The sequence below is a fragment of the Stegostoma tigrinum genome, chromosome 16, assembly GCF_030684315.1.
Source record: "Stegostoma tigrinum isolate sSteTig4 chromosome 16, sSteTig4.hap1, whole genome shotgun sequence".
In the NCBI taxonomy this organism is placed as follows: Eukaryota; Metazoa; Chordata; class Chondrichthyes; order Orectolobiformes; family Stegostomatidae; genus Stegostoma; species Stegostoma tigrinum.
In genome coordinates, this window is record NC_081369.1 from 2,665,465 (window position 1) to 2,687,980 (window position 22,516).

Here is a 22,516-nt window from a genome sequence, read left to right on the forward strand (position 1 = left end):
CCCTAAAGGCTTCAAGAATTTCTGCGCACAACGTGTGGTCCTTTTCCAGAGAGACCCGAGCTCAAACATAGCCACGGATGAGGATCAGACAGTCAGTGCAAATGGTCCCCCCCACGGCCCGCTGCCTGGACCTGTTAATGACCTGCTTGGCCAGACCCAGGAGCAGACCCACGAGGAGATCCTGTGACCCACTTGCCCCTCTCCACACCGGGTGCCCAAAGATCAGGAGCGTGGGGCTGAAGTGCAGCCAGAAACATAAAAGGAGGGCTTTAAGATAGCTGAAAAGGGAGTGCAAATGCCCACACCCAATATCCACATGGTCATGGCCTCCACAGTGCCACAAAATAGACTGGGCTGGGAATCCATGAAAAACCGCAATCTGCAGTTCCATGGGACTGCTGTGTGCAACACCCTGTCCCTAAGTGCCCGAGGCAAAGCGGGAGGGCTCCTGCGTAGAGAACCGTCGACTGTGGGTCCCTGCCACCCAGTAGTAAATGGGCACAGCAAGGTGTGCTCAGGCAGTGGGTGAAGGAGAAGAGGCAGTTGGTGTACAGCAGCAGCTTGCCCTGTGTAAATTGGTCAGCCAGGGCTCCCTGATTGGTGCAGGTTAACAGCTTCAGTCAAGGACCTCAATATGATTCACCTGGTTCCAATCATTACACAAACAATCAATAAATTCTCCAGGTCACCTCATCTCTGACTTTCCTCCAACAGACCGAGACTGTCTTCCAACCTGAATATGCCCCACCCGCTTCATTCTTCCTGACCTATTTCCAGATTTTAAAATGAATGGCAACAGAGCAAAACTCTAGGTACTCAATCCCCAGTTTGCTGTGGAATGTTGTACATTTCCACCACGTGATGTTTAGAGCTATCAAGGGGTCTTTCCAATTACTGCCATTTCTCATAATCATGTTGCTTCTGAAGGTCAACATCATGAAACATCGTATCCATTCCCAAATGTATATTTTAGGATACTAGATGTAAGGTCATAATCACCTTATTCGAACCCAACGCGCTATCCAAAAACTCTCAGACTGATATCCATTATTGAATGAGCTAACATTACATTTGATCAATCAAAACATTTAGTCTCCATCAACAATACTGTTTAGCTATCACAGAGTCCATCTATTTTGTTTGATGATGTTGCTGGGGTTGGAATGTTTGAGCTGTTGAGAGAAGCTGAGTAGACAGGGGCCATCTTTCCTGCAGTATCAGAGACTGAGGAGTGACCTTATAGACGTTTATAAAATCATGAGGGGCATGGGTACAGTGAACTGCAAAGGACTTTTCTCCAGGGTAGGGGTGACAAACACTTGAGGGCATGTGTTTTAGATGAGAGGAAAACCTTTAAAAGCAACTTCAGGGACAACATTTTCCCACAGAGTGTGGTGCATGTCTGGACTGAACTGCCAGACAAAGTGGTGGTGGCTGGAGCAATTCCAACATTTAAAAGGCACCTTGCTGGGTCCATGTATAGGAAGGGTTTAGAGGAATGTGGGTCAAGTACTGACAAATGGGACTAGATTAATTTAGGACATCTGGTCGGCATGAATGAGTTGCACTGAATGGTCTGTTTGTGTGTTGTACAAGTCCATGACTCGACACCAGGTTTTATGCAATACTCATGGACATCTTGCAGGGGAGTAATATCAAAGAAAAGAAGAAATTCTAACCAACATCAGAAAGCAAATGCTATTCCAAGCTCAAAGGATAACTATCTTAATTTTTATCGCTTCTTAAATAACACAGGGCTGAAATCAAGTTAAATATTGACTCAAACTTTGCGTCAGCCCCATAGTTCAGTTGCATTTAAAAATGCATTCGATGACATGTATGCAGTATGTTGTCATTTTTCCAGGTTGTTGATATGTTTGAAACCTCATGTCATTAAAAATCTGTTGCAGCAGTGTGGACAGTTATTAGGAGCATAAATAAGGCAGATAGGGATAAACATTTCCCCTTAGTAGAGGCATCAAAGACAAGGTGCATAAATTAATGTTGAGGAGCACATGATTTAGAGGATTTAGAGGGTACAGAGGAAAACACAAAATAAATGTCATTTCAAAGAGTTGTGAGTATCTTGAGCTAACTGTCTAAAAGAGTAATAGACGTTGGAAACCGCAAGACATTTCAGAAAAGAATTAGGTGAGTACTTGAAACCATGCAGCATACAAGGATACAGGCCAAGTGCTGGGAAATGTGATTTAAGTAAGTCAGTGCTCAATGACCAACACACACACATAATGCCAAAAGGCAGCTTTCCTTGCAGTTAAAAAAATGTGACTCTGAATCTCGCATCAGCATGTTTATTGTTTATTGTTTAGGTTTGGGACTGTTACGCCCATATCTACCTGGAGATCATCACACCATGGTTCATGTTACCGTTCAAGGGCAGTTTCATCAACAAACATCAGACTCAAATAAACTCTCCGACCTCCACCAGCTGTGGCTCTGCAATGCAGGTGTCAGATGTTTTGATGCAACGTGTAATTTATTTAAGAATGTGATAAAAATTGTAACAATGAGAAATGAAAGTAAGCTGTTCGAATATTAGCAAAAATGTTAACTTGTGACTTTGTCAATTTTTAATTTTTTGATCATATATCATTTTTCAAAATTAGTAAGTTTTATTCTTCAGAATGCTGAACCATAAGGGGAGGAATGTATATTTCCAGAATACCAGTGCCAGCAGTTCAAACCTAGGCAGGATGTGGTGATGTATCTCACTTTCAGTAAAGGTGCAGTGCAGTTAAAGTGTTAAATAGGGAGGGCATTTCACAATATGTGGGTGTATTACTTGGAAGTTCCACGATTCAACTGGTACAGAGGAAAACACAAAATAAATGTCAGAAAGGACAGATACGGTGAAACAGAATCTTTTGCCGAACATATGAAGTATAATGACTAAATGTAAAATTAGTGTTAGGGAATTCAGATCAAAATCAGTCATGATGGTGGTGTTTGAGAGGAACAAATGCATCAGAGGTAAGCATAGCAGGTGGGTGAGGAGTTATGGAGAAAGGTTGATGAGGAGCAGTGACAGGAGGTTTACGAATGAGAGGGGAAGATGGGTTGGATGGGATGAGATGTCTAAGTCTGTGGTGGGAGTGTTAGACATTTGTACGCAGTGCTTAGTCCCTTTGGGTGAGGATCAGTTTCCTGGAGGGTCCAAGTTAAACAGATCTGGTAAGATGGAGCTGTCTCTCAGGGTGGAATGGGGTCTGTTAAACAGGAGTCAGATTTTTCATTACACAGGAGTCAAAGCAAGTTTTATTCTGATAGTTTTTTTTTCCCTTGTGACACAGAAACGTAGAGTGTAGGAGCGGGAGTAAGCCATTCCGTTCTTTGAGCGCGGTCGAATCTGTATGATCTTGGCGTATCATCCAATTCAGTCCCCTGTTCCTGCTTTCTCTCTGTATCCAATGATCCATTAAAACCTATATCTACAGCTTCCATGTAATTCACAAGAAACAGGTACATAACAATCAGAGATAATGCTCAATAATCTCAGCATGTTTGGCAGCACCTGTGCAAACACAAAGATATCGAGTTAATATTTCCTGTCCAGTATGACTCTTCTTCAGAGCTGCTAAGTTAGCTGGAACCCCCTGAAGCCCGCGTCTATAACTCAGAGTGTGATCTGTTTCAGGGAGCTCCAGGCACCAGATGACTTCTAACTGGAAATGTAAACTTCCCAGACACTTAACACAATATCAGTAAGTCACAACTTCCAGACATCCCAGTTGCACCTAGTCACCGAGTATCCAGGGACTGGAAGAACTGAGATAACAAGGTGTACTGCTAGATGAACACAGCAGGCCAAACAGCATCTTTCTCTGCTGCTTGGCCTGCTGTGCTCATCCAGCTCTACAGCTTGTTATTTTGGATTCTCCAGCATCTGCATTTCCTATTATCTCTGGAAAAACTGAGCTTCGTACAAATTCCCATTGGTTCTCGTGGTGTTGGTGAATGAATAAATTCAACTCGTGCTTGTTAATATGATGTTTTTTTTCCTGCACATTTTATTACACGACATTTTACCATGCCTCAAACTGGGCATTCACCAAAGGTGATAACAAGGTGTGGAGCTGGATGAACACAGCAGACCAAACAGCATCTTTAGAGCAGGAAAGCTGATCTTTCAGGCCTAGACACTTTATTAGAAATGGGGGTGGGGAAGAGGATTCTGAAATAAATAGGGAGAGAGGGGGAGGCAGATTGAAGATGGATAGAGGAGAAGACAGGTGGAGGGACAGAGAAGTCCAAGAGGCAGGGGTGGAGTCAATAAAGGTGAGTGTAGGTGGGGAGGTAGGGAGGAGATAGGTCAGTCCAGGGAGGATGGACAGATGAAGTGGGCAGGATGAGGCTACTACGTAGGAGATTCAGGTGGGGCTTGAAGTGGGAGGAAAGGATAAGTGGGAGGAAGAACAGGTTAGGGAGGCGGGGATGAGTTGGGCTGGTTTTGGGATGCAGTGGTGGGAGGGGAGACTTTGAACCTTGAGAAATCCACATTGATACCAAAGGGCTGCAGGGTTCGCAAGCGGAATATGAGTTGCTATTCCTGAAACCTTCAGGCAACATCGTTGTGGCACTGCAGGAGGCCCAGGATGGACATGTCGTCTGAGGAACATGAGGGGGAGTTGAAATGGTTTTCGACTGGAAGATGCAGCTGTTTATTGCGAACCAAGCGTAGGTGTTCTGCAAAGCTGCCCCCAAGACTACACTTGGTTTCCCCGATGTAGAGGAGGCCACAATGGGAACAGCGGATGCAGTATACCACGTTAGCAGATGTGCAAGTGAACCTCTGCTTGATGTGGAGGGTGTTCTTAGGGCCAGGGATGGGGTGAGGGAGGAGGTGCTGTGGCAGGTGTAGCACTTCCTGTGGTTGCAGGGAAATGTGCTGGGTGTGGTGGGGCTGGAGGGGAGTGCGGAGCGGACAAGTGAGTCATGGAGAGAGTGGTCCCTCCGGAAAGCAGATAAGGGTGGGGAATGAGAAATGGTGATGGGTTTGGATTGCAAATGGCAGAAATACCAGAGGACGATGTGTTGAACTGGCAGGTTGATAGGGTGATATGTGAGGACGAGGGGTATTATCTTTTGGTTGTTATTGTGGAGACGGGGTGTGAGGGATGCATTGCAGGAAATGCGGGAGACATGGTCAAGGGCGTTCTCGGCCACTGTGGGGGAGGAAGTTGAGGTCCTTGAAAAACGATCATCTAATTCAATCCCCTGTTCCTGCTTTCTGTCCATATACAATGATCCATTAAAAACTATATCTACATGTTTCTTGAAAGTCTTCAATGTTTTTGTCTCAACAGTTTTCATTTAATTAAGAAGTAACAGGTAAGTAACAAACATAATGCTTGCAAACCTCAACATGTTTGGCAACACTTGTGCAAACAGAAAGAAATAGTGTTAACATTTCCCATCGAGTATGACCCTTCCTCAGAGCTGCTAGGTTAACTAGAACCCTCTGAAGCCCCCGACTCTAATTCAGAGTGTGATCAGTTTCAGTCAGATCCTCATACCAGGTGATTTCCCTCTGAAATCATCAACTTCCCAGACACTTAACACATGTAGTAAGTCATGACGTCTAGACATCCCAGTTGCACCCAGTCTGCAAGTATTCAGGGACTGGAAGAACTCAGCTTCATGGAAATTCCCAATGAATGCCATTGCATTGGAGAATGAATAAAAGTAACTTGTGCTTGTTTATTTGATTATTTTCCTGCACATTTTATTACAATACATTTTATCACGCTTCAAAACTGGGCAGTCGCCAAAGGTGAATGTGGAGCGAGAAATATTTCTTAGATGCCAGAAAGCCAATTGTTTTTTCAAACATTTTTCATTTATCGATAATTTCTTCTTTGCTGAAAACTACTTAATGCATTTCTAATCAATTAAAAAATACACCACATGGTGGCATGCATATCTGCACAACCGTGTTAATGTCACTCCATCAAAGTAAGCTACCATCTGTGGTAACTGACAACAGGTTTGTGCTGAGAAATTGTGCAACTTGGAACCATTGACATGTTGGTTTATTGTGCAAGACATACCATTCAACTGAGCTTATAGGCAAGTTGAAATATTGTAGAGCTGAGCTCAATACATGAAACACAGGGAGGTGATGGTCTAATGATATTATCACTGGACTGTTAATCCAGATGCCCAGGTAATGTTCTAGGGACCTGGGTTTGAATCCCATGATGGAAGATGGTGGAATTTGAATTCAACAAAAAATCTGGAATTAAGAGTCTAACGATAACCATGAGACCATTGTACAATTGTCAGGAAAATCCCATCTCGTTCACTTTCGTCCTTTCGGGAATAAAATGGCCTTCTTTACCTGGACTGATCTACCTGTGACTCCAGACCTACAGGAATGAGGTTGACTCTTACATACACTCTGGGCAATTAGGGATGGGCAATAAATGTTGGCTGAGTCTGTGATGTCTTCATCCGATCAATGAATACAAAAACAAAACGCCTTTAAAATCATAAGTGTTTAATTTAGTTCTAATATTATTGAGCATCTAAGCTTTGGGATGTTTTAGATTTCAATTACTTACATATTTTGTCAATGAACTGCAGATTTGCTGGCTCTCTTTCAAACTCATGTTAAATGATCCGAACACCATTGCAGCAGATCCCATTTCTGCAGTCAGTCATTTCACATTTATTGATCAATGGAAAACAAGAAAACACATACATGACAGGACAAGAAGACACCAACTTTTTAACAACTGGGTCAAGTTATGATTCAAATCTCATGGCTTAAATTTCAAAATAAATTTCAACAGTTTCTAGAAAAGTCCAGTATTGTGACAACACAGCAACACCTGGAAGACCACACATCACAAACGTAACGCTGAAGACAGGTCAAGTCAGTCCACATGATCTCCAGTAATAGAGGATTTCTTAAATTATAAAGCATAGCTCACACATATCGATTCTCGGCTGGAAAATTTAAATTTGAGTTGTCTCCAAAACTACCTTGTTTCTGATTTAATAATGTACTGGACTTGTTCCACTGAATATTGTCAAATGGAATTCATGTTTTTTTTTACCTGATGTGTACATAGCTGGTCATCTCACTGATTGTTCACAGTTAATTGTCCTTAAGAAACTGGTGTTGATCCTTCTTCAGGAACTGGTGCACTCAGTGTGGCTCAGATCCATCCAATATGTTGCAAAGAGAATAGGTAATTTTTATCCAGGCGAAACTCAGATGATTACAATTCCAAGGTAGGTGACCCATATCATAACTGATGACTGCCTATCTTCTATCCAAAGGGTACAATTGCATAATATTATGGAGCATTTCCAGTTACCATTACCGAGATGAAAGCAGTTGTGACAGAACTCCAGAGAGTAGCAACGTCCAGGACAAAGCAGCATATTTAATCTGAAAACACTGTTTTAAATTATCATTTTACCTTACACGTAATATTAGCACTTCAGAAAGAAACAAACTGATCTCGGCAGTCATTGACAGGCATTGGTAAAGACAGCGAATTAATATGAGTAGCACATATGAGCAGCAAACCTGTGGTATGTTTAAATTGAAAACATTCATTTCATACTGAGCTCCCTTCCGAACATCTATATTAAAAAGGATCACAACATATAAAAGCAATCACCGCTTTTCGGCCTTTACATGGTCCTAGATCCTTTTAAGCCGTGGAGTTGACAGATTCCCGAGACCGAAAATACTCAATGCGGTTTCCTTACGATGAGAGTATTTCTTGACAGCACTCAGGTGGAGCATTGGAAAGAAAGTTGCCGAAGCACCAGCACAATGCGATAAATGAATCATTCAATAACCAGCTTGTATGTCACGTCGAATGATGAAACAATGTCACAAATTACAAGACTTCTAAATATATTTAAACAGAATAACGTAACGAACCCGAGAAGACAAAATGTAGAGCTGGATGAACAAACGTCAGTCTTCCTGCTCCTCTGATGCTGCTTGGCCTGCTGTGTTCATCCTGCTCTACACCTTCTTATCTCAGATTCTCCAGCATCTTCAGTTCCTGCTATCTCTGAAACAACGTAACGAACCCAACAGGAAGATCAAGTGCTCTCGATTTTAAATTCGTAGAGGCACTTAAAAGGTAATAAGAAACAGGATTTCGGCAGGGTAATCTGATATTGCTGCTCGTTTCTTCAGGATGCTATGGGTGAGAGATTTATAATTGAGCCCCACTTTCCTCCTTGCATTCCAAGATGTAGCAGCAGTTTCTCCTCCATGTCCTTCAAATTGCTACAGTTGCAGTGGGCAGCTTCTTCCCAACATTTCATTTTAAGAAGCTAACAACACTGAAAAGCAAAAGCACTTGTCCGTGTCTGCCGAACAAGGAGCCAACAAATCAAAGCATACTATCGAGGATTCAGTGTGAAGCCTTGCAGATTATAGCATTTCAACTGCACATTCGAGCAAAGACAACTTGTAAAAGGGATAAAGGTGCCTGTCACTGATATCTGTTCAGGCAACAGGTTCCACATTGCTAGCACACTCGGGGATAAATTGTTTCATCATCACCCCCTCAAACTTTTCCATCAATGTCTCTAAGTCTATCACCCCCGCCTCACTGACATCAATATGAAGGTCACTGACATTTTCCCCACCGGCCCATCTCAGTTTTGTGCATTCCAATGAAATTCCCCCTCAGACTCATATTCTTTCCGTGTTAAAATCTTCATCCCATCCAATCCAATCACGTCTCAACAACAACCTCCCAAATACCGTCTATACCTCCTCTAGTGTCATAATTTTTGTAGCAGCTTCCAGCTGCAAAACCAACAGATCTTATTTGAGAAGGCGTGCGTTTTTTACACTCAGAAAGTAGTCATGTGCTCATTGACGCACACATGCATACATGAATAAGTTGGAGACACAGCTGAGCATTTAAGAAGCATTTGTCAGTCCTGTTCTCAGTCACAACTAATGGTCTCAGATTTTCGCTGCCAATATGTCTACGTGCCAATCACTGTGGGATGTCCGTCTGCTGTGCATCTTATGCGGAGGTATATATTTCTTTTGCTGTGCATTCACTGATCATAAGGAAGACACAATGTAAACTTACAGGTAGATTTGATAAATAAATGGATATTTTTCATTCTTGTTGTCTTTCTTTTTTCAAGTCAGTTATTCCCAGAACTCATTTGTCACTGGGTCTGTCAGAAAAAAATGTAACATTCAATTAGGACAATAGTTTAAAATGGGAGAATTAGTCGAAGAGTAAAATGTGGTAGATTGCTGTTGCATCAATGGCCTGGAATAAAGATGTTACTGAGGTGGTGCAGACTGTCCTTCGTGTTCAATCTATGTGTTTCCTTGGTTGACAGCTGCTGTGGGCAATTCCGCCAAAGTGAATCCGGACCTTACGCGAAAAACGGTGCAGGGAGGTTCATCAGTTCTCATGCACTGTACTTTCTCCGCCGAATTTGATTATTCAAATGTTACAGCTTACTGGTGGAAAGAAGATAATAAAACCGTTCTGCAGGAGGACAGCAAAAAGCTCTTCCGTGTAATTAGAGGAGAAGCCTCCCTTAAACTCCTGAACGTGACAGTCCGGGACGCTGGAACGTATCACTGTGCAGTCGCATATCAGAAACAAAAGCTTGGGCAAGCTGCTGTGCAACTTATTGTATATGGTAAGTGTCACCGCAGATAAACACGGAGTCTTAGCTGCTTGAAAACAATCTAAAACAGGAATCAAAACAATGTATTAGACACAGACATTTTGCGTATAATATTGGCAGTTGTTTAAAATGAAACGTTAAAGAAAATGGAGACCTTGGAGAACCAGGAAATCCTCAAAATTTGAGATCTACTCTGTGTTAAAAATAAATCCCTTGTGGGATGTGGGCATCAGTGGCTGCCCAGCATTTATTGCGTGTCCCTAGTTGCCCTTGACAAGATGGTGGTGAGCTGCCTTCTTGAACAGCTGCAGCCCATGTGCTGGAAGTAGAATCACAATGCGATTAGGGGGAAATTACAGGATTTTCACCCAGTGTCAGTGAAGGAACAGTGCTATATTTCCAAGTCAGCATGGTGAGTGGCTTGGGAGAAACTGGCAGCTGGTGGTGTTTCCAAATACTTACTGCCCTTGCCCTTCTAGATGGTAGTGATCGTGCGTTTGGAAGGTGTTGACTGAGGGCTTTTGGTGAATTTCTGCGGTGCATCTTAGAAGTTACACGCTGCTGCTGCTGAGTATATGTGGTGGAGTGACTGAATGTGGTGCCAATCAGTGAGTGAGTGACTTTTTACTGGATGGTGTCAAACTTCTTAAGTGCTTTTGGACCTGCTGGCGTGCAGGCAACTGGGGAACATTCCAACACACTGCTGACTTGTGCCTTGCAGATGATGGACAGGCTTTGGGGAGTCAACAGTTGAGTTACTTGCTGCGGTATTCCCAGCCTCTGACCTGCGGTTCCATTTATATGGCTCACCCAGTTCTGTTTTTGCTCAATGGTCACCTCCAAAATGTAGATCGTGGGGAACTCAACTGATTGTGTGATGCCACTGAATGTTAGATTGTTTCTTATTGGAGATGGTGTTTGCCTGGCATTTGTGTGGCCTGCACATTCCTGGTAACTTTCAGCTCAAACCCGGATGGTGTTCAGTTCTTGCTGCACTTGATCATGGGTTGTTTCAGTTTTATGCATTTAGCTTATTTGCATTTATGCATTTTGCAGCAAAATTGATTGCAGTACTCTCAAGTTTTACGTTGTATATGAATATAGAGTTACGGAATGAATATCCTTGAAGTTGTTTGTAGTACTATGCATTTTGAAATGTTTCTTACCTCATGAAGAGAGCCAAGTTCTCAGCCCCATCACTTGGATGGCTTTTGTTAAATTTATTGAATCCAGGTCCGATTCCTCATCCTGTTTGCAAAAGAAAGGTGCAGTATGACAAATCAATCATGTTCCTGTTATTAAGCAGAGACAAATTCTGGAAACTCTTTTTTCTACATATGCAGGAGGTGTATGGAAAGCATTCGAGAGATTTTTTAAGCTGATAAATGGAATATCAATTTTATGTACTGTTCATAGCAATAATTAATACAACTTTCGTGCTGGAAATAAGATGTTTTGGTAACATAAAAAATATATTTTTGCAGAAGATGCAAAGTCAATTTATTTAATTTGTGTTATTCACCATTCAGCTCTACCAGCTCCTCTGAAAATTGTCTCTGTTCCATCGGAAGATCTTTTTTCTGCTTCTCTTCGACTCCAGTGCAGGACGTCTGACTTTTACCCGAAAGACTTTAACCTTACTTGGTTCAAAAATGGTACAAAGATATTGACAGGATTTAGGAATGAACAGCTGGCAAAGCCTGAGGGTCTTTATGAAGTCGTCAGCACCTTAGAGTTGCGAGAGGCAGTCGAGAGTGGGACAGCTTACACCTGTCAAGTATATCACGTTTCAAGCTCATTTCCAGCAAATGCCAGCTATACTGTGATAAATAAAGGTAATATTTCATAGTATGTGGAACATTGAATGCTCACATGTCATTCAAATGGGTAAATATGTAGAAAATGATTTTGGCAGTTTTTTGTATGTGATAACATCAAAATACAGTTATTTGTATGTGATAACATCAAAATACAGTTATTTGTATGCGATTAAATCAAAGTTGAAATCAGGCCCTATTGTATGGATTTAAGTTTTCTTTCTTCGTGCTGTTTGGAGCTGATATATAATTATTACATGTGCCTTTATTAAATGACGGATTAGTCCTCAACAATGGTCGCACAATTATTTTCTGCATACACTGTTGACGCGCAAAGGGCTGCATGATCAATGTTAATTCTTCACAAAAGGTGAACAGTATTGAATTTGTTCAGGCCACAGAGGTTACTGTGTGCACTTCTGTCACCCTCCTACAAAAGGGATTTTATGAAACTAGAAAGAGTGCAGAAAATATTGCCTAGGATGCAATGTAGACTGGAAAGTTTGAGTTACAACGAGGGTGTGGAGAGGCTGGGTCTCTTTTCTCCACCCTGGTGAAGAGCAGATTGAAGGGTGCCTTGCAGAGGTCTATAAAATCATGACAGGCACAGATAAGTAGATAGCTAACAGCTTTTCCCCATGTTAGGGGAATCTAAAACTAGAGGGCAATCGTTTAAGGCGAGAGGAAAGAGATACAAAAGAATCCAGTGCAGCATTTTTTTTCACACAGCGATGAGGATGGTGAGTCTTGATGGGCTGTTAGAGGAGTAGTAGAAGCAACACCGTTTTGTCACTTAAGGAACATTTGAACAGGTAAATGGATGGGTTAGGCATGGAGGGACACGGATGAAATGCAGCACCTGGGACTAGTTTAATTGTGAAAACTAGGCAGCACAGAAAAGTTGGGATGAAGGGCTTGTTTCCATGCTGTAAATCTCCATGACTCTATGATATAGCAGCACTCAACCAAGCAGCTTCAGTTTAATTCCTCATTCACCAGAGCGCCACATACTTGATTAGTTGCTGACCTTTGATTCATAGCTGATTGGGTTGTAACTGCAGAGAGATTAAAATTATTTTAACTGAAGTTTACCTCCATGTGAATCTGAAGGAAATCGGGAAGCAGGTTTGAAGATTTATTTTTTTCAGACATTTTGTACGCAATCCGATTCAACTCCCACCAAATGATTTAATATTTAGTGACATAGCTTCGAGGGCTGAACACTAATTGTAATTAGCTCTGTTTCCGTTCATTTCAAATTTGGCAATAGTTGAGGTAGTTTCCACATTTGCCTATTTCTCTAAATTCCAGACATTTTGTGTCCGATTACATCGGGATCAGCTGAAAAATTGAAAAATTGAAATGCTGAGACTTCAAGCACTATATTTGCCATATTTACAAGGCAGTACGATTGAGAATGATGTACATGACATTTTAACCTGTATATCTTCAGTATATGTTGTGACTCTTAAATTTGAATGTACATTAACATTACAGATTTTGCCTCGAACATCAGTGTTACTGTCGCCGCTGGTTGTGCTGCTGGTGCATTTGCAATTCTAATATTGGTCCCGATGATGGCCAAGGGTTTTCTGTTCTTTACATCCAAAGGTATGAACAGGGATAAAATGTCTCATTTAAATTAACATAATTGGGAACTGAACTTCTGAGCTATGTAACTTAAGCAACTATTTTATATAAAAACTCATCAAAATATATACCTTGCTTCACGTCAAATTATAAAAGAAGAAGGTTTGCAGCTTCAGTTTGCTCAGTTCTATTGGTGTAGATCAAAATTCATTGCTGAAAGAAGTTTCCATAGTTTCAACCCTCAAAACATAAATTCAAAGCATCTGTGTGTAACATTTAGAGCTACATTGCGAAACTGTTGGTCCTGTTATACCCTGTTTATAATTGCCAAATATTAGTTGACTTGCTTTTGGTCTCTTTGGTTTGTCATTGAGTACAAATATCAACCCTTTTTGTGTCAACTTCTGTCATTTTTATTTCTCAGGACGGGAAACCAAAAATTCAAGAAATCCAACTCAGCAAGAAGACGGGGTGAGGCAATTTTTCTTCATTCTCTATATTTTAATTTTCAAGTCTCATTGAACAATTTAAACTGGGAATCAGCATATGACTTTTGAACATGCCAAGATGAGTCTTGAAGATTTCATAAGCTCTCAAAAGCTTAATTTCTGCTGAATAAAAACAAAATAAAGGAAATAGGATATAATGGAAAATTTCACAAACAGTTGTAACTATGTTATATCACCATACTTGTTTATAAATGTGTAAGCTGTATCAATTAACTTTTTCTGATACTTTCAACTATTAATCATAGGTTTGAAGCTGACAGGCAACTTTGATTTTTCTTTTCTTTCATTATTAACAAGTGACAGTGTGCTGAATAATTTTGCCACATTGGTTACAGACATTATAATCAATGTTGATTACATTGAGCTGATGACTATTTTGAATGGGAGCTTTCTAATTCGAAAGAGAAATGTTTGTTCTCTCCTTCCTTTCTACGTCGTTCAAAATTAACTCATGCACTAGTCTAAGCTCGGTGATTGTGTCTGACTTCCACCCAGCGCCTGTACCAAAGCACTCAATATATTTTGTGGACAGCTTGCACAAGTTGGCTTCCTTAAATAACTTTTACTGTAGGTTGCCCCTCTGCGAGTCCAACGTGTTGCAACAACATGCTATCTTGAAACAGAAATAGACGAATTATTGTGAGGAAATCGCGTCTCATTTTTAATTTTCAAAAATTGTATATCAGTGGCTTGTGAAAGGAAGCTCCCTATCTGTTGACTAATTCAGTAATAACTGAGAACAGTTTGTCTAAACTCTTAAAAATTAAAGTAAAACGTTGCCGACGTCAGAATACGCAAATGAATTACACATGTGGTTCTTGACTCCGAATGAGTGCATTGCATACCAGCATATTTAATTACTTTAAATGCATTTTCAAAGCTGTTGAAGTCTTTTAATGAATTCAATGGCTTTATTGTCTCAGTTTCAGTCGAGGGTCTGAGCTTGCCATTTTAAAGAAACTTCCCCGAAATCCCTCCCTGACAACAATGTCACGAAATTCCCTGGACTGCAGTAAATCGAGAAAGCCGGTTAACTTCTGGGACCTTAATCGTAAGCAGTTATTGGCGCCAAATACTCGTCTTGTCACGGAGGCTCTCATACCATTAAAAGTAGTTGGTGGTGCGGAAATGACTCGTTTCTGTACTGGAGGTGTAGCAAAAGTTAAATTTCTTTCTTGGGGTCTTCACAAAACCCGAACAAAGTTTTTTTTTCGTTACTGCACGTCTTTCTGTGAAATGTTGCACCTGCACTGTTGGAGGTAACGGAATAAAGTCCTCTGATGTCCAGATGCAATGCTGAACCTGTGCTTCATTGTTTGATAAACAGTGGATCAGATCAAAAGTGAAGACAAAATTAACTATGATTGAGAAATACCTCACAGAAGACCAAAGAGTACCTTTTACAGCAATGAAATATTGTGGTTTACTTTTCAGACAAAAGCGCATTGTACTTGTAACATTTTTTTTTGCTTTGTCACTAACCTGAACTTGTTCCTCCCTAAATAGTTGACACATCTTCCAACTTAAAATATCAGTAATTTACTTCAAAATGCTTTGAAATTGCGCTGCACCTTGGTGTTCACTTCAGGCTTTAATGCGTTCATTTATTAACATTTAAATGGCCGATTCAAATAATTACCCTCCTTTATTCATAAGGGATAAGGGAGGTTCTAAAATTACTTTTCTAATAGCAGTGGTAAGCACATTTGTTCCTTTTCTCCAATTGACTTACTAATTGAACAAGTGTAATGTGAGAGAATGTTCTGTCAATACCTGTTTCATACACCCTCCAAATGAAAGATATTAATAAGTTATTTCAAGTAATTGCCACTTTTATAAACTGTACTGAATACTCAATTTGTAGCAGAATGCAATGAAAAAGAAAGCCGTCTGTCAGAATTCAAAAAGGTAATTATTTAAAATGATACACGCAGCCTTCTCTTCTGCATAATTAAAACAATTTGAAGATGAATAAATTTGAAAACAAAAATAACATTTGCTCGTCGTTTTTATGTGTGATGTTCCTGGCAAGAAAACGTTCAGAGTGAGAAACTATAAAGTTTTGTAATTGTAATGAAATGCTTGCAAAGATTGTGCAACAAGCTCATTGTCCCTGTTAAGAATGTACGTTTGTCTCTTGACGCCAAAATAAAATAACCTAATAAGCCAAACATTGACTTTCTAGAGAAAAGAAGAGATGCCTGATGATAAATTGACATATGCTGCTCTTAATCTAGTTGGCTCTGAGGATGGCATAATGCTGAAACAACAGGAAGAAATCACAGTGTATGCAGAGGTACATTTCAGGTCATATATGTAAATACTCAGTTTATTCATCAGCAAGTGTTGATCTGGAGATGATATTGAAAATTGCTTTGTATAATTTTCATCTAGAATGATTTAAATAAATGATAATTCAGTCTCAATGTTATTTTTCAGACAAAACACAGCATGGCAGACGGCAGACTGACTTACCTTGCTCTGAAATCCAATGATTCCAGTACATCATCAAAATCCAAAAACCAAGAAAAAAGTCCAGTGTATGCAGCGGTGAAAAGCAGAAACTAAATTGGGGAAACAAAAATACTCATAAAAGATAGAAGCACACAATATATCACTGAGACTTTTATGCTTTTTATCAATTTTAGGCTGTTGTTTTCCTCATGTAAGTCTGGCATAATTTTGCAAAACTGTTGAATAATTTCTTCCCTTCAAGTAATGTCACCTGGATCTACTTTGTTTTAGCTCGAACAGTTACAACTAAAACTCGCAATTCAATTACTTCCAATTGTCAAGGATCTCCTTATTCCCTTTAAATCTGCACAAAGTTTGACATAATAATCATTAAAATTATTTTCGAGAATATTTTCTGTGGTTGTATGCCATCAGGTATTTATAATTCCATTTGTACTATGTGACAAATTCTCACAAGGTTTCTTTCAGTTAATTGTCTTTAACTTGTTTATATTTCACTGTCTTTTCTGGCATGAATTGATACTTCATTCTGCTTTCATTGTGCCAGTAGTTTTAATCCTGTTTGTCCTCTTGCTGTTCCTGTGAAAATGTTTGTGTGCTTTTCCATATTGAGAAAGCTAAAGAGATGTGATTGCTAATCTGCATGACATTATGATGGTTCATTTTGCTTAGTTAATTTGCTGAAGTTAATAATTGGCAGTTTCTTCTTCTTGGGCAGCTGGAAAGAGAAACAGTTAGATTAATTGGAACAGTTAAAATTTTAGGGGATCTTGACAAGATCCTTCCATGGGAACATTAGCACTAGGAACCATGGTTTAAAAAAAAATCAGAGGTTGACCCTTTAAAACAGCATTACACATGTACTTGTTTCAGAAGTCGAGGAGTTTTTGGAACACTCTTTCTCAAAAGATCGTGGAAGCAAGGCTCTTGAATATTTTAACGTCATAGATTGATAGATTCTGATGGAGAACAGAGGTGAAATGTTATCGGGGTAATGTTTGAATGTGCGATATTCCTCCCCTCTTTTATCCGCCTTCCGCAGGGACCATTCACTCCGGGACACCCTGGCCCATACTTCCTTCGCCCCCAACACATCCCCACAGCCCCACCGTGTAACTGGTGATGGCGCAACACCTGCTCATTTACCCCCCCCCCCCACTCCCCAGTATCCAAGGGCCCAAACATACCTCCCAGGTGAAGCAACGCTTCATCTGTACTTCCACGAATCTAGTCTCTGGCATTTGCTGCTCACAATGTGGTGTCCTCTACATTGGGGAAGCAAAGCGTAGACTTGGCGACGTGTACGTTCTGCTTGCAAAAAGACCCTGAACTACCTGTTACCTGCCACTTCAATGCACCACCCTACTCCCTGGCCAACATCTGTCTCCCGCTAGCGACAGTGTTCCAGTGAAGCCCAGCACAAGCTGCAGGAACAACACCTAATTTTCTGCTTGGTGACCCTACAACCCTCCGAGCTCAATATTGGGATCAATAATTTTAGGGCCCAACTCTCCCATGTACCAGACCACACCCACACACCAGACCTTGTTACCACATAGCTTGCCATTACACAGCCTCTATTGTTCATCACTAACAGTCCCCATTAACACCTATTCAACCTCCCAGCCTTATCGTTAGCAACTCCGCTGTCTGTTGAACTGTCTTTCTCTCTGTTTGGAATTTATTCTCTCATTTACTCCCTACTCCAGCCAGCTTCCTTTTTTCCGTGTATAAACCGACGTTTTCCCAGCCACCATCAGTTCTGAAAAAGCGTCACCGGACCTGAAACATTAACTCAGTTTTCTCCTCCACTGATGTTGCCAGACCTGCTGAGATTTTCCAGCAATTATGTTTTTGTTCCTGATTTTCAGCATTCGCAGTTCTTTTGGTATTTAAGGTTTTCTTGGGGCCTGCGATGGGGGTGAGGGGACGGTGTAGGAGCAGGTGTAGCACTTCCTGCAGTTGCAGGGAAAAGTGGCAGGGTTGGTGGGGCTGGTGGGGAGTGTGGAGCAGACAAGGAAGTCACAGAGAGAGTGGTCCCTCCATAAGGCAGATAAGGGTGGGGAGGGAAAATGTCTTTGGTAGTGGGGTCAGATTGCATGTGGCGAATGTGCTGGTGGATGATGTGTTGAGTCCGGAAGTTTATGGGGTGGTATGTGAGGATGAGGTGGATTCTGTTTTGATTGTTATTCTGGCAGGGGGGGGGGTGTGAAGGATGAGTTGAGGGAAACACAAGAGATGTGGTCAAGGGCATTTTCAGCCACTGTGGAGGGGATGTTGTGGTCCTTGATAAATGAGGACATTTGGGATGTTCAGGAATGGAATGCCTCAACTTGGGAGCAGATGCAGTGGAGACGAAAGAACTGGGAATAGGGGATGGCATTTTTGCATGAAGCTGGGTGAGAGGAGATGTTTCTTGGTAGCTGTCGGAGTCCGTAGACTTGAAATAGATATTGGTTTCCAGGTGGTTGCCAGAGATGGAAACAAAGAGGTCCAGGAAGGACAGAGAGGTATCGGAGATGATCCAGGTGAACGTAAGGTTGGGATGGAATGTGTTAGTGAAGTGGACGAACTGTACGAGCTCCTTGTGGGAGCTCAAGGTGGTGCCGATGCAGTCATCAGTATAACAGAGGAAGAGGTGGGGTTTAGGGCCAGTGTAGCTTTGGGAGAGAGATTGTTCCACGTAACCTACAAAGAGGCAGGAACAGCTTGGGCCCGAGCAGGTACCCGTGGCCACCCACTTTGTCTGTAGAAAGTGGGAGTCATTGAAGGAGAAGTTGTTAACACGGAGGACGAGTTTGGATAAGCGGACAAGGTGTAAATGGAGGGGGATTGGTCAGGCCGGCGGGAGAGGAACAAGTGGAGGGCCTTTAGACCATCTGTATGGGTAATGCAAGGATATAGGGACTGAACGTCGATGGTGAACATGAGATGTTGGGAACCTAGGATTTGGAAGTTCTGGAGGAAGTGGAGAGTGTGGGTGGTGTCACGGATGTAGGTGGCAAGTTCCTGGACCGGGAGTGGGGGGAGAAAATGCAGTCAAAATAAATGGAGCTAATTTTGGTGGGGCAGGAGCAGGCGGAGACAATGGGTCGACCAGGGCAGCCAGGTTTGTGGATCTTGGGCAGGAGATAGAAATGGGGGTTTGGGGTTGGGGAACGATGAGGTTGGAGGCTGTGGGTGGGAGTTTATCTGAGCTGATGAATTTGCGGATGATCTGGGAGGTGATGTTTTGTTGGTTGAGGGTGAGGCCAATATCTATTTGCTTAACACTCAGATGTTAGAATGTTAATATACGCTTGAATTCTGAATAAAAAAAAACAGCTGCTTTTGAGCTTTGATTTTGGGATTCTATTTCGACTTACATTGTGCTGTGGTGAATGTACAATGAAAGGTTATTTTCGCCTCTCACTGATCCTGGTCATCTGGTTCTTTGAACGCGATCTCACAATTTGGCGTAGTCAGCAGGATGCTGGAGACACTGTCAAACTTGACTGGTCATGGACACTAGCAGGAGGTAAGCAGCATCGTTCTGTGTCGTGATCTAGTCCCTGAAAGCATCCCGAACCTCTCAGGAGTGGGCTATCATTTTGGACCCCCCCCCCCCACGCCTTCAGCTAGAAGGCTCAAATTTGGCTGAAACAGGTCTAGGACAAAGTGTCCATGGCAAGAAATTATCCATAGCGCGTGATTTTCGGTCGTGATATGTGACCCCAGTAAGCTATCTACAACCTCCAAAGGCAGGCCTTCCCCACACCACCCCCAGTACCTGACATAACAGAGGCCAAAATGCTGTGGCTGCTACTGCACTACTTTGAAATGCAATTTTCGTTGGTGGAGAGTCTAACTAGAATAGTGCGGAAATATAATGTTCCAAAAGGACAGTGGTCCCTGGAGGACGTGAAACAGGTTTGGGGAGAAACTACCCGGCAGAAGAACAAGGACTGAGTGAAATGTTCCCGCACATTAATGGGACAACTCTGCCAAAGAAATGAACTCATGACCCGGTCAGCTCAATACCCAGAAATAAATAAACTCAAAGAATAGGTAAAAGCCATGCACGAGCAACTGCAGAAGGAGAGAATCAAACGAGAGAAAGCTAAAGTTAAAAATCAGGAGCTTGTGCAGCAGAACAGGAAACTGAAAGATGAACTGACAGTTTTGTCAGTTTCTTCGCTGGCTCCAAAAACAATTCCGAGTCTCTACCCAACCACCTGAGATATCCAGGAAGTGATTAAATGAACCAAAGCTATAAGAGTTATAGCTCTTAAAATTGAGGAATCCTCTAGCAGTGACAGTGATGAAGACTACACACTCCCCAACACCGTTTTTACAGCCCCTTAAACCAAAAAAAAGGTAAAACCCGAGAAATTAGTGAGGCAAAAAATAGAGGATGGCAGGGAGGTAGATGTTCCAATGAAGCAAACCGAAAACCACATTGCCCATATGCCTGCGACTCTTGACAACATTCACAGGTGGTCTAGAGAAATGCCTCACCCAAAGAAAGGACTGATGAAAACCTGGGAAAGCCTAGGCTGGTTTAGGGAAATATATCTGCTCCATCCCTGGGAAGGGGTACAATTCCGGACTGTTATAGTCACCAACAGAGAGGGACGTCGCCTCCAAGAGGCAGTGAAACATGAATCCGAGCAGAATCTACAAGCTGGCTGGACAGCAATAGGACAGAGCTACAGGGATTTAGTCCACCTAAAACCAATTGGACAAAGGTCACTGCCTGCTGCCAAAAAGCCGCTGAGGAAGTCTCCAAATCAGAGGAAATGTTTTGGACAACCTGGAAGGAATATGCAGGGGTCCCAAATGTAAAGGGTGAAAAAGATTTCGAAAACTGTGACTCCAGCCCACTTAAATCTACCTTTATGGCAGGACTCAAATCAGGGCTCGCTAAGATGCTGAAACTCACTAAACTGGATTGGGACCAAACACTATGAGCTGATTGTCCGAGCCCACCAGCTGAAATGGGAAATGGCAGCTCAGGTGCAAGCCATGTAGACAAGAGAAATAAGACGGACCCCTGGTAGCCCCGAAACAACCCAGGACAGATGCCCAGGGAAATTTTATGCCTGTAGGAAGGAGGGTCCGGGTCCAAGAATCATTGGCACAGGGGGAAATGACAGAGCCCTCACCCCCCACCACCACCACCAAACCACCAACCCCCCCCCCCCCCCCCCCACCCCGGCAAGAGCCCTGAGAAAGAGAAACTCCAGTGGCAGGAAATAATCCCAACCTCCCAGAACAGTTCAAAAGGCTGTACGTCCAACAGCAGCAGGAACTGCTGGATTTGACAAATATCTAAGTGACCCCACTTTATCCCCTCCAAGCTCCTACCAGCTTTTTGCCAGCAGAGAGGAGACAGACTGTACGTGACCATGAAGGTGGATGACTTAGACATTAAGTGTCTCTTGGACACTGGAGCAGAATAACATGCCTTCCCTTGAAGTATGAAGCCAATCTCCCACTAGACAGGACAGGAAAGACAGCCTATGGAGCAGGAGCTGACAGGATTGAAATAAAGAAAACAAATTCGATAAACATTGCATTTGACCCCCACGAACTGGTAATCTGTGTGTGGGTAGGACCTGTAGCTCAACCACTCCTCGGGCTGGATATCGTTTCACAATTAAATTCATCCCTACACTTCAATGATGGACAGTTGAGGTGGCCTATTAGAACCCCACAGAGGGAAGATTTAGAGGACCGCCCCGTCTGGGCAAAAGACAAAGATGATTGCAGGTTACTAGAAATGGGACCTGAAACATTCACAGGGATACCTTGCACCAACAGTAATCCCATCAGCCCAATGTCAATTACAGGAGTCTTCCCAATATTTCAAAGACATGAGGAAAGGGGAATTCTGGTTAAAGCACACAGCACTGTGGAAGCCCAGGAGAATACGTGGGCAGATCAAGCAGCTAAAAGAGCTGCCTCCAATCATTTCTGCCAAGAGCATCAAATGCACTTCTGTCGGCTCAACACTGGGACAACAATCAAGATCTCTAATCAATGCAGAGTGAGTGTTCCCGAAAAGAAAAATGGGACTGGATTGAGAATGGACCCAAGTTATGTGAAGATGGAATTTGGAGGCGAGAGTCGAATTGCCCAATTGCACCCACTGCCGTGATGTCATATCTGGTGCAACAAATTCACTCCTGGACAATTTGGAACTGGAACACATGACAGCCTGGTTCCAAGGCAGCTGGTGGGGACAAGGCTTTAAAAGGTATGCTCAGGCCATAGTAGACCAAAATCAAGACTCAAAATCAACCAAAGTTCCCCAGCTGAAAGCACCAGCACCCCCAGGCCCATTCCAACACTTACAGGTTGAGTATTTCTTGCTGCCACGCTGTGCAAGGATTTTCAGACATGCTGGTCATTGTGGATAGGTTCTCTAGATAGATGGAAGCTACACCCACAAGAAAGGCCACTGCCAACCACACAGCCAAGGTA

The 22,516-nt window shown here is 42.2% G+C and overlaps 1 protein-coding gene across 1 annotated transcript; it reads left to right on the plus strand.

Moving 5' to 3' along the window:
- Positions 1-494: 494 nt before the first annotated feature.
- On the plus strand, positions 495-16,218 carry LOC132210668 (tyrosine-protein phosphatase non-receptor type substrate 1-like). Its single transcript, XM_059651800.1, has 8 exons — positions 495-606; positions 2,331-2,540; positions 9,364-9,672; positions 11,190-11,495; positions 12,975-13,088; positions 13,492-13,538; positions 15,762-15,872; positions 16,016-16,218. The coding sequence occupies exons 1-8, from the start codon at positions 495-497 to the stop codon at positions 16,142-16,144; spliced, it is 1,338 nt and encodes a 445-aa protein (XP_059507783.1). The 3' UTR covers positions 16,145-16,218.
- Positions 16,219-22,516: the final 6,298 nt, after the last annotated feature.